We start from the raw sequence: 12,880 nt of genomic DNA, 5'->3' as shown, positions 1-12,880 counted from the left end.
TGTATGTACTTCGCTTCGCAAGCCTGCGCTCGGCCGTCGCGCTAGGGTTGTCTTGTCATGTGTTGCACAAATAAAATAATTTCACAAACGCGTGAGCAGCGTCACTCAAGCGAACGCAGTCGCGCCTCGCCTTCGTCCAAGACAGTCTTGATAACGCGTACGTGAGCGGTGTCTATGTGTGCGTGGTTCGAGCGCGCTTAGTATGGAGTTTACCTTCTGTTATATTTTGTGGTTAATATTCTTACTTATAAGTTGGTACTTCGCTTCAGACGTGACCCGTAGAGTCGTTTGTTGCACGCCTTTCCACTCGCACCACTGGAGTTCTTTCTCTTCGCCCTTGTTGCGCTCTCGCTCCCACATCTATTGACAAACAAAGACAATTTGAACCTTGTGTGTTGAATCAATAAAACCGAAGTAACTAACATAGTCCGCAAAATTGCTAAACTTAAAAGCCTTGATCACACCAACCGAGTGGACGGGCGAGACAATAAATTGATATTTGGAAAGAGAGAGTTGGATGAGTCGTCGAGTAGCTGTCTCGCCAAAAAACTAGTCCGAGCGCACTCGGCGTAATGTTCATACACACCGCGTACTCGCCCACGCCTAGCACGAAGCCTAGATGGCTACTGTCTATCTGTCACCGTCGCTCATGCTGCTGTCTCGCTTTGCGTGACAGGGATGGCAACATTAGAAACTTCGGATAAGGTTTTTTTGGAGTCGCTCATGCTGACATCTGTCTTTGCGTGAGAGGGATGGCAACATTAGAAACTCCGGATGACATTTTTGGAGTAACCTCGCTAGCACCATCATCTCGCCTAGTTCCAGTAGGCGTTGCATATGGTTACGTGGCATTCTATGGTTATGGTCATGGTCAAGGTTATGGTCAAGGTTATGGCCATGGTCATGATCATGGTTATGGTCATGGTCATGATTATGGTCATGGTCACAAGCAGCACCCACCTGGAAGGCGTTGAGCATGGCCACGTGGTCGGAGGCGCGCTCGCCGGCCAGCGCGCGCTGGTGCGCGGACAGGCGGCGGCGGCCCTCCAGCGCGAACACCTCGGGGAACGTCGTCGAGTTGCCGCCATCGTACTAGCACGAGGCCTAGAGGGCTGCTGTCTGTCTGTCGCCGTCGCTCATGATGGCGTCTCGCTTTGCGGGAGAGGGATGGCAACATTCGAAGCTTTGGATAGAGATTTTTTGACTAATCATGCTAGAGCACGACCTAACCACGACGCCTAGAAGGCTACTGCGAAATGCTGCTTCTGGTCTATCTGACAACGTCGCTCATGCTATCTTGCTTTGCGTGAGAGGGATGGCAACATTCGAAACTTCGGATAAGGTTTTTTCGGAGTCGCTTATGCTGACATCTGTCTTTGCGTGAGAGGGATGGCAACATTAGAAACTCCGGATGACATTTTTGGAGTAACCCTGCTAGCACCATCATCTTGCCTAGCCGTCTCCAGTTCCAGTAGGCGTTGCATATGGTTACGTGGCATTCTATGGTCATGGTTATGGATGGTTATGATCATGGTTATGGTCAAGGTTATGGTCATGATCATGGTCAAGGTTATGGTCACGGTCATGGTCATGGCCAAGGTCATGGTCATGGTCACAACCAGCACCCACCTGGAAGGCGTTGAGCATGGCCACGTGGTCGGAGGCGCGCTCGCCGGCCAGCGCGCGCTGGTGCGCGGACAGGCGGCGGCGGCCCTCCAGCGCGAACACCTCGGGGAACGTCGTCGAGTTGCCGCCATCGTACTAGCACGAGGCCTAGAGGGCTGCTGTCTGTCTGTCGCCGTCGCTCATGCTGGCGTCTCGCTTTGCGGGAGAGGGATGGCAACATTCGAAGCTTTGGATAGAGATTTTTTGACTAATCATGCTAGAGCACGACCTAACCACGACGCCTAGAAGGCTACTGCGAAATGCTGCTTCTGGTCTATCTGACAACGTCGCTCATGCTATCTTGCTTTGCGTGAGAGGGATGGCAACATTCGAAACTTCGGATAAGGTTTTTTCGGAGTCGCTTATGCTGACATCTGTCTTTGCGTGAGAGGGATGGCAACATTAGAAACTCCGGATGACATTTTTGGAGTAACCCTGCTAGCACCATCATCTTGCCTAGCCGTCTCCAGTTCCAGTAGGCGTTGCATATGGTTACGTGGCATTCTATGGTCATGGTTATGGATGGTTATGATCATGGTTATGGTCAAGGTTATGGTCATGATCATGGTCAAGGTTATGGTCACGGTCATGGTCATGGCCAAGGTCATGGTCATGGTCACAACCAGCACCCACCTGGAAGGCGTTGAGCATGGCCACGTGGTCGGAGGCGCGCTCGCCGGCCAGCGCGCGCTGGTGCGCGGACAGGCGGCGGCGGCCCTCCAGCGCGAACACCTCGGGGAACGTCGTCGAGTTGCCGCCATCGTACTAGCACGAGGCCTAGAGGGCTGCTGTCTGTCTGTCGCCGTCGCTCATACTGGTGTCTCGCTTTGCGTGAGAGGGACGGCAACATTCGAAGCTTTGGAAAAAGATTTTTGGACTAAACCTAGAGCACGAAGCCTAGAAGGCTACTGCGAAACCCTTAAACACTCTATCTGATCTATCTGTCACCGTCGCTCATGCCAGTATCTTGCTTTGCGTGAAAGGGATGGCAACATTAGAAACTTCGGATAAGGTATTTTCGAAGTAGCTCGTGCTGACTTCTGACTTTGCGTGAGAGGAATAGCAACATTTGAGAAACTTCAGATAACGATTTTTGGAGTAATCTCGCTAGCACCATCATCTTGCTTAGCTTAAGCTTGCCCTACTAACACACAGGCTGCAGCTAAGAAGAGCCGGAAGAAACTGTCACCTTTGTCGCGTTGTACAGTTATCCGTCTAGCATGAATCCGAGTACCGCCATCTTGCCGAATGATCTCAAAAATCACTTGCCCTGCTGCCACTTTGGACACATCAGTTGCTGCTGAAGAAGAACTGAAAGTAACTGTCACCTTAGTCAGCCACGCGTTGTAGTTATCCAGTAGGCGTTGTATATGGTCACGCGGCATTCTATGGTTATGGTCATGGTAATGGTCAAGATTATGGTTATGGTCATGATCAAGGTTATGGTCATGATCATGACTATGGTCATGGTCACAAGCAGCACCCACCTGGAAGGCGTTGAGCATGGCCACGTGGTCGGAGGCGCGCTCGCCGGCCAGCGCGCGCTGGTGCGCGGACAGGCGGCGGCGGCCCTCCAGCGCGAACACCTCGGGGAACGTCGTCGAGTTGCCGCCATCGTACTAGCACGAGGCCTAGAGGGCTGCTGTCTGTCTGTCGCCGTCGCTCAAGCTGGCGTCTCGCTTTGCGTGAGAGGGATGGCAACATTCGAAGCTTTGGATAACGATTTTTGGACTAAGCCTAGAACACGAAGCCTAGAAGGCTACTACGAAACGCTGTTTCTGATCTGTCACTGTCATTTATGCTGGAGTCTCGCTTTGCGGGAGAGGGATGGCAACATTCGAAGCTTTAACGATTTTTGGACTAAACCTAGAGCACGAAGCCTAGAGGGCTACTACGAAACGCTGTATCTAGTCTGTTACCGTCGCATATGATGGTATCTAACTTTGCGAGAGAAGGATATTAACATTCAAAACTCCGGATAAGGTTTTTTCGGAGTCGCTCATGTTGACATCTGGCTTTGTGTGAGAGGGATGGCAACATTCAAGAAACTTCGAATGCCGATTTTTGGAGTAACCCCGCTAGCACTATCATCTTGCCTAGCCGTCTCCAGTTCCAGTAGGCGTTGCATAATATGGTCATGTGGCATTCTATGGTCATGGTTATGGATGGTTATGATCATGGTTATGGTCGAGGTTATGGTCAAGGTTATGCTCATGGTCAATGTTATGGTCATGGTCAAGGTTATGGTCAATGTTATGGTCATGATAATGGTTATGGTCAATTGCAAAAACACACAACCGGCACCCACCTGGAAGGCGTTGAGCATGGCCACGTGGTCGGAGGCGCGCTCGCCGGCCAGCGCGCGCTGGTGCGCGGACAGGCGGCGGCGGCCCTCCAGCGCGAACACCTCGGGGAACGTCGTCGAGTTGCCGCCATCGTACTAGCACGAGGCCTAGAGGGCTGCTGTCTGTCTGTCGCCGTCGCTCATGCTGGCGTCTCGCTTTGCGGGAGAGGGATGGCAACATTCGAAGCTTTGGATAGAGATTTTTGGACTAATCATGCTAGAGCACGACCTAACCACGACGCCTAGAAGGCTACTGCGAAATGCTGCTTCTGGTCTATCTGACAACGTCGCCTATGCTAGTATCTTGCTTTGCGAGAGAGGGATGGCAACATTAGAAACTCCGGATAAGGTTTTTTCGGAGTCGCTCATGTTGACATCTGGCTTTGTGTGAGAGGGATGGCAACATTCAAGAAACTTCGAATGACGATTTTTGGAGTAACCTCGCTAGCACCATCACATCATCTTGCCTAGCCGCCTCAAGTTCCAGTAGGCGTTGCATATGGTCATGTGGCATTCTATGGTCATGGTTATGGATGGTTATGATCATGGTTATGGTCAAGGTTATGGTCATGATCATGGTCATGGACAATGTTATGGTCATGGTTAAGGTTATGGTCATGATCATGGTCAAGGTTATGGTCAATGTTATGGTCATGATAATGGTTATGGTCAATTGCAAAAACACACAAGCAGCACCCACCTGGAAGGCGTTGAGCATGGCCACGTGGTCGGAGGCGCGCTCGCCGGCCAGCGCGCGCTGGTGCGCGGACAGGCGGCGGCGGCCCTCCAGCGCGAACACCTCGGGGAACGTCGTCGAGTTGGCCGCCATTGTGGTCAGAGCGTCGCCCACGCCCAGTACGAAGCCGAGGACCATCATCTTGCCTAGGCGAGGCTCTGGAAGGTTTAAAATATTAAATTAATATGGTTTCTTCGTTGACACTTTTTTTTTGTTAATCGTGGCTTTGGAAGAGCCTGGTTGTGGCTTTTGAGGCCAGTTGCGGCTTCAGAAGACGTCTATGTTTTTAGGGAAAGCCTAAGAAAGAGTGGCTGAGGCCAGTTTGGCCTTTGAAGGAGGCCGTTAGTCCCGGTTTCCACCAAGGCCTACCCTAGCGGCGTCCAGACATGTTGATTACTCGCATCCAGGCATCCCAGATCCCTCAACATAGCCTCTTGCTCTATGCTATGACGGCGTCAAGCGCACGCACTATATTTCCTATCGCATTCCTATAGCAATAAGGTTGACTATCACTCACCAATAGGCAGCTTTGCGAGTATAGTCCCTAGCGGCGTCAAGGCATCCTGGTTGGCCACATCCAGACACCCTAGTTTTCTCTCAACATGGCTTCTGCCTCTATGACGGCGTCAAGCGCATGTGGCAGTGCATTTCCTGTCGTATTCCTATAGCAATAAGATCGACTATCACTCACCAATAGGCAGCTTTGCGAGTGTAGTCCCTAGCGGCGTCAAGGCATCCTGGTTGGCCACATCCAGACATACCAGTTCTATCAACAAGACTTCTGCCTCTATGACGGCGTCAAGCGCATATAACAGAGCAATTCCTGTCGTATTCCTATAGTAATAAAGTCGACTATCACTCACCAATAGGCAGCTTTGCGAGTATAGTCCCTTGCGGCGTCAAGGCATCCTGGTTGGCCACATCCAGACACCCTAATTCTCTTAACATGACTTCTGCCTCTATGACGGCGTCAAGCGCATGTGGTAGTGCATTTCCTGTCGTATTCCTATAGCAATAAGGTCGACAATCACTCACCAATAGGCAGCTTCGCGAGTATAGTCCCTAGCGGCGTCAAGGCATCCTGGTTGGCCGCATCCAGACATCCCAGTTCCCTCAACATGGCTTCTGCCTCTATGACGGCGTCAAGCGCACGCACTGTATTTCCTATCGCATTCCTATAGCAATAAGGTCGACAATCACTCACCGATGGGTAGCTTCGCTAGTATGGTCCCTAGCGGCGTCAAGGCATCCTGGTTTGCCACATCCAAACATCCCAGTTCTCTCAACATGGCTTCTGCCTCTATGACGGCGTCAAGCGGCGGTGGTTCTGGTGCCTTGGACAAGAAGTGGCCTATACTGCCCAGGCGAAGGAGCTTGATGCTGCAAAGATGATTCATGGTCAGTTAGACAGTCCACCAAAGCCCTATAGAGGGCATACCATCGTCATAGTCTCCACTGCAGAAGCAAGACATTTTCTAATTTACCAGAGGCAAATGGAAGATTTGGCTTACACTCCCCACGTCTCGTTTGAATTTCTTTAATTACACATGTAGATCTCACAAGCAAGTTCATACATTTATATTGCTTTAAGAATTAACAGGACCACCCCCACTCTTCCAGTGGATATCAGGCTTCCTCAACCTGTCTTGCCAAACGTGGGGAAGCGTAGACAAAATACTACATTAGGCTAGTTTCCTAAAAAAAAATATTTTAGTTTTAGTCCGTCAATTTTGATATAAAAAAATAATATTTTGAATTGTCAATCAAACAAATAATTACAAAGTTATAGTGCGTTGAAGTTTCGCGCGACGTCACAAAGTGCTGCAGTTTTACGCACTCACTGACGTCACGGGCCTTTTCTTTAGAACTTTGCCACGCTTTATCTCTTTACATTTTCATTAGTTTTAAAAAGTGAAAAATACGTGTCGAGTAGTTTTTGATAAGCTAACTGACGGACTAATTAAAACTCTTGCTTTTTTACCCAGGAAACATCCCTTTTGTCTCTGGTAATTTAGAGGGTTGTCTTTCTGCAGTGGTGACTTAATTAATTACCATTGGGCCTAGTATGTGCGCCACGATAAATTTTTTTTCGTTTTTGCCTGACACATTTGTCGTCTAAAATCAACGATAAAATTATATTGTAGCGTGCATCCTAGGTCAACTGATGTTGAAGGAATAATAACAAATAAGTACCTGAGAGCCAGCTCATGTAGTGGAGTGCGGAACATCTCAGCCGTTTGGTGTTCTTCTAACTTGTCGAAGCGCGCTCTGGTGCAAAGCGTGAAACAAACGCCAGGCCTCACACGGCCTGCCCTGCCTTTGCGCTATGATAAACACAAAATATTATTATTGAATATGCTTTTGGCAAAATCAAAATCAAAATCAAAATTATCTTTATTTGTTTAGACTAATTAAATTAGTTCTTGCAAATCGTCAAATGCTCTTAAGGAGCCTATACATGTCTCATTCTTTTTTTGCCCTACCAGGCATTTCATATTTGGTCATCGTTTCAGCTAAATGACGTCCACAGCTGGACAAAGGCCTCCCCCAAGGATTTTCACAATGACCGGTCCTGCGCTGCCCGAATCCAGGTTCTTTCTGCGACCTTAGATCGTCGGTCCACCTAGTGGAGGGCTTGCTCACTACGTCTCCCGGCTCGTGGTCGCCACTCGTAAACTTCTGCCCCAACGGCCATCAGTGTGCTTACCATGAGTTTAAGTTAGGTGTGCTCATTAGCGAGTGCGTCAAAAAATCTATGAAGATTTTAGTTCTTGAAAGTAACCGCTAGGGGCGCCTTACAATCTGTCATGCATTTTATGTAATTATGCTAGCGAGCACACCCAATGTAAACTCATGGTAAGCACACAGCTCTACGAGCTATATGCCCCGCCCACTGACACTTAATTTTAGCAATTGTGCAGGCTATTTCCACCACTGGTTTTCATAAAACGTCAATCATAAATATTAACCTGCTCCTAATTAGTTCAACTGGCCCACACAGTGGCGTATGACGTCATATTATTGTGTGACGTCAACAACTTCATCCGCCTTGCACGAGGTTATTACGTAGAGACTGTGTACTTTATACCTTTAATTTAAGGCTGAAAATATATTTTTTACGCACGAATAGCCTAGAAATACTAACCTGCTCCAAATTAGTCCTGCTGGCCCAGACAGTGGCGTATGACGTCATGTTATTGTGTGACGTGAACAGCTTCATCTTGGCCTTGCACGAGTCTATGACGTAGACCACGTCGTTGATAGTGATTGACGTTTCTGCGATGTTGGTTGATAAGATCACCTGAAATTAAATAAGTATAATAAGCTTGGTGAACAATTTTTGTTAAGCTGTGTAATTTAGCTTGTCTCAGAGTCGAGCATAGTTTCGTTTACATACGTCAGTGATCGGTTCTGTGCCGATGCGGTAGGGCTGACTGCTACAAGAAGCTACTGCGTCGTCATCTAGCGCACAACATGCGTATTTTTTCTTCATTCCATAGCGATTATCCTTTTTACAACGGGTGAAGAAGAAGAAGTAACTTACTACAAATCCTACTTACTAAAGCTCGGTCTGTGAACACGTAGAATTTTGTCCAATGACCCCAAGCTACCCATCCTTATCGCTCGCGCGTAATTATATTGCTGTCGCGACTGTGCGACGCGCGCCCGCAGTGAGTGTGCGAGCGCGACAGCAATATAATTACGCGCGAGCGATAAGGATGGGTAGCTTGGGGTCATTGGACAAAATTCTACGTGCTCGCAGACCAGACTATAACAACTACTACGTACTAAAATAGAAAGACACGGGTCTTAACGCGACGTTTATGAATGACGTCAAGCCGTGAGTACATAATGTAACTCATTCATAAACGTCGCGTTAAGACCTGTGTCTTTCTATTTTAGTTGAAATGGAACGCGATAGTTTAAAATCTTAAACTACTACGTACCTTGGTGATTCCTGGTGGCGGCGTAACAAACACCTTCTTCTGGTCTTCCCTCGGTATCTGGCTGTGTAACGGCAGTATCACAAACTGGGACTGGTCCCCGAACATCCGGTGCTGGGTCAGATGCTTCATCAGCGCGAAGATGAGATTCCAACCGGGGAGGAACACTAATACGGCGCCTTCCTTGTTCAGATTGGCGATGTAGGTCAGTATGGCTTCTATGAGTTCGAAACTCATCTGTAATAAAATATGGAGAATTTAATCGTAAGCTTTGGAACTTGAAGGGTTAGTTTCACCAGTTTTTTTAAGATAAATCACATACATAGATAAAGAATAGTACAACTCAAAATACTTCAACAAGTTTTTGACGCAGTTTAGGATAGTAGCAATAACTCGATTTGGATTATTTTGAGTTATGCTATTTGTAACAATAAAAGTTGTGGTTTATCTGACAGATAAGTTACTCACAAACTATCAGGGACTTTATAAGTAAGTGATGAAACAGTCAGGGGTAAAATTATTGATGTCGAATTGAATCTAAGGCTCAGTTGCACCACCTAACTTTGACCGTAACTATAACAATAACCGGTGCTTTTTGTAAGGAGTTTGACAGATTTTTGTACTTTGTCAAAGTTAAAGTAAGATGGTGCAACCCAGCCGACTTGTAAACACTATTTATAATAATTAAAGCTCATAAATGGTTTTCGGCTTATCTCAACTCACATCTTTTTCCGAGAGTTGCTGGAGAGACCTTGCCGTTTCCGGCGAATAGTCGTTGCTCAATTGGCAGTTCTTGTTCATGTCTTCATCTTGCTCGTCCCCGCCGAGACCTATTTGAAATACAAATAAAGATTATCAAAATGGCCGCCAAATTAAAATAAATTCCAAGCACGTGCATTATTGGAGGATTTACAGATTTGCGTTTCACATCGATGCGCAGGTACGCTTTGGACAATTTTCTAAAATTTGTGTTTGGACGACTATTATTTAATGTGTAATAATGGTATATTATTGTAACACCTATATTACTATTATGGATGCAATAAACTTATTGAGCATTATTAACCATTAAGTGTTCGTGAAAGTGCATGAGTGTAGGCAAATGAAACAAAACAGTGCAGCGTGATTTTTCGGATTCTCATAAATAGTCCATAATATGAAGTCTCAGTAAAGCACCACAACTTTGCTGAGATTGCTCGGATCAAACTCCCCGCACCCCGGGCTTCCTTTGACCAAAAATTGGTGGAGCGCGTCTTTGTGGAATAACGATCTTTACCCTAATGTAGATCCAAAACTCTATGATGAACCCTTAGAAAGAGTTTATAAATTTAAATATCTTGGACATATCGTGACTGACAGCCTTAAAGACGATGAAGATATTGATAGGGAACGTAGGGCGCTGTCGGTCAGGGCGAATATGTTGGCACATAGATTTGGTCGCTGCACAGATACTGTTAAAATAACGCTTTTTAAAGCATATTGTGTGTCATTTTATTCGTGCAGCTTGTGGACCAACTATACCAAAAAGGCCTATAGTGCTCTGCGTGTCCAATACAATAACGCCTTCAGGGCGCTGTTGCGGCTGCCGCGGTTTTGTAGTGCGTCTGCGATGTTTGCGTTGGCGGGCGTAGATAGCTTTGAAGCTATAATGCGCAAAAAGTGCGCATCATTACTGCACAGAGTGCGCGGCAGCTGCCACAGCGTACTGAAGGAGATAGCCGATAGTGGGGATTGTCCACTGATCGGCCACATGCTCAGCAGGACGAAGTCTGTTTTAGAAATAAGATACTAACATAGCCTAAGTTTTTACTAACATTATGGATCCCTGTTATCCGAAATAAATACTTTTTATTTTTATTTTATTTATTTATTTTTATTTACCTTCATCATCATCTTCCTCGTCGTCCTTATTGGCCCTCTTGCCCGAGGACTTGCGTTTCCTCGAGTCGATCGGAGGCATGAACTTGGTCAGCTCTATGTAGTCCTTAACTTTGAACTCCTATGTTCTTCTGATTAATTTCGTTGCGGGTCCAATGACAGTTTAACACCCATGACAAAATTTAGTTCACCTTTAGTGGTTGGGTTTTTATTGGCGGTCAAGCTGTAGATCCTGGCTTGACAGGAGTTGCAGATATGGGAACGAGAGGTGGGAATAGTCCCGTTTAAGAAGTACTGGCGGACTGGGAACCTATCTGATCACTGTTCATCACCCATCACAAAGTACGTACCTTCATCATCATCTTCCTCGTCGTCCTTATTCGCCCTCTTGCCCGAGGACTTGCGTTTCCTCGAGTCGAGCGGAGGCACGAACTTGGTCAGCTCTATGCAGTCTTCTAAGAAATATTGGCGGACTGGGTACGTGCGGCCGGGGACCTGTGTTGGTAAAAAAAGAAAATTAGGATGATAAGTCTTGTTTCTTTACTTTACTTTACAGGTATCTTTGCCAACCCATCTGGTCAGCGTCGGGAGGGTAGACCAAATGCTACATTTGCCTCTCCTGTCATCTTCATTTCAGCTGTAGGACGTCCACTGCTGAACATAGGCCTCCCCCAATGCTTTCCATGTTGCCCGGTTGGTAGCAGCCTGCGTCCAGCGCCTTTCTGCTACCTTTACGATATCGTAGCCTCTTCTGTAGTGGAGACTAAATAAATTTCCTGATAATAAGGTATTTTTAACCTCAGCCCCAATAGAACAATAAGGTGTAATTTTGTCTATGTATCAGTATGCGACACAAGGGCTTCCAAATCGACGAACAGATGTTCTTCTAGTTTTCTATTTGGAAGTCGATTAGATCGAGTGTTCTTATCTGTTTCACGAATATACGATTAGCTGACTTAATTTTTTAAATAAATACATAAATTATAGGTTTTTAACTGCCGACGCGACACTTCGATAGAAGGCCAAGTTGCAAAGTAATGTAGAAACATACGCGTATCATATAATCGTGCAGACAAGTACACTTACCTCAATAACAGGACAGTTGCCAAAGTAAGAGGTGAACAGCGTAGTGTCGACTGTGGCCGACATGAGAATGATCCGGATATCCGGATACGTGTGCGCCATATCTCAACTGGATCGAAATCCGGGTCAAAGTCTCGCTCATGCAATAGTTACACAAACTTACCTCAATAACAGGACAGTTGCCAAAGTACGAAGTGAACAGCGTAGTATCTCGACTGTGGCCGACATGAGAATGATCCGGAGATCCGGATACGTGTGCGTCATGTCTCAACATAATCAACGCGAAATCCGGGTCAGTCTCGCTCATGCAATAGTTACACAAACTTACCTCAATAACAGGACAGTTGCCAAAGTAAGAGGTGAACACCGTAGTGTCGACTGTGGCGGACATGAGAATGAGCCGGAGATCCGGGTAAGTGTGCGCCATATCTCAGCTGGATCGACGCGAAATCCGGGTCAGTCTCGCTCGTGCAATAGTTACACAAACTTACCTCAATAACAGGACAGTTGCCAAAGTAAGAGGTGAAGAGTGTAGTGTCGACTGTAGCTGACATGAGAATGATCCGGAGATCCGGGTACGTGTGCGCCATATCTCAGCTGGATCGAAATCCGGGTCAGTCTCGCTCATGCAATAGTTACACAAACTTACCTCAATAACAGGACAGTTGCCAAAGTACGAAGTGAACAGCGTAGTGTCGACTGTGGCCGACATGAGGATGATCCGGGATTCCGCAGACCCGGGTACGTGTGTGCCATGTCTGAGCAGGATAAACGCGAAATCCGGGTCGGCGTCTCGCTACTGGACTTGTTATGAATAAGTACACTTACCTCAATAAACTCACTAGGTGGACCGACGATCTGTTGAAGGTCGCGGGAGGAGCCTGGATGCGAGCGGCGCAGGACCGGTCTTTGTGGAAATCCTTGGGGGAGGTCTTTGTCCAGCAGTGGACGTCTTTCGGCTGAAACGAACACTTACCTCAATAACAGGACAGTTGCCAAAGTACGAAGTGAACAGCGTAGTGTCGACTGTGGCCGACATGAGAATGAACCGGAGATCCGGGTACGTGTGCGCCATATCTCAACTGGATCGACGCGAAACCCGGGTCAGTCTCGCTCATGCAATAATTACACAAACTTACCTCAATAACAGGACAGTTGCCGAAGTACGAAGTGAAGAGCGTAGTGTCGACTGTGGCCGACATGAGAATGATCCGGAGATCCGGGTACGTG

General features: G+C 47.2%; 1 protein-coding gene across 1 annotated transcript in view; it reads right to left on the bottom strand.

The window, feature by feature from the left end:
* Nucleotides 1–245: 245 nt before the first annotated feature.
* The window catches only part of LOC114361915 (dosage compensation regulator-like), a gene marked incomplete at its 3' end in the record, with an annotated part of 30,832 nt that continues 18,197 nt past the window's right edge, over nt 246–12,880 (bottom strand). The window contains exons 16-23 of the mRNA XM_028317136.1: nt 10,918–11,062; nt 9,413–9,519; nt 8,693–8,926; nt 7,891–8,046; nt 6,939–7,069; nt 5,950–6,125; nt 4,710–4,903; nt 246–360 (exon numbers count right to left, since the gene is read on the bottom strand). Of these exons, the coding sequence (XP_028172937.1) occupies nt 246–360; nt 4,710–4,903; nt 5,950–6,125; nt 6,939–7,069; nt 7,891–8,046; nt 8,693–8,926; nt 9,413–9,519; nt 10,918–11,062 (1,258 nt within the window). The remainder of the gene's footprint in view (nt 361–4,709; nt 4,904–5,949; nt 6,126–6,938; nt 7,070–7,890; nt 8,047–8,692; nt 8,927–9,412; nt 9,520–10,917; nt 11,063–12,880) is intronic.

This window comes from Ostrinia furnacalis, unplaced genomic scaffold, assembly GCF_004193835.3.
Source record: "Ostrinia furnacalis isolate ACB-3 unplaced genomic scaffold, ASM419383v2 OfSCF0376, whole genome shotgun sequence".
Taxonomy (NCBI): domain Eukaryota; kingdom Metazoa; phylum Arthropoda; class Insecta; order Lepidoptera; family Crambidae; genus Ostrinia; species Ostrinia furnacalis.
Note: the sequence above shows the minus strand (reverse complement) of the source record. Positions and strands in the feature narration are given on the sequence as shown.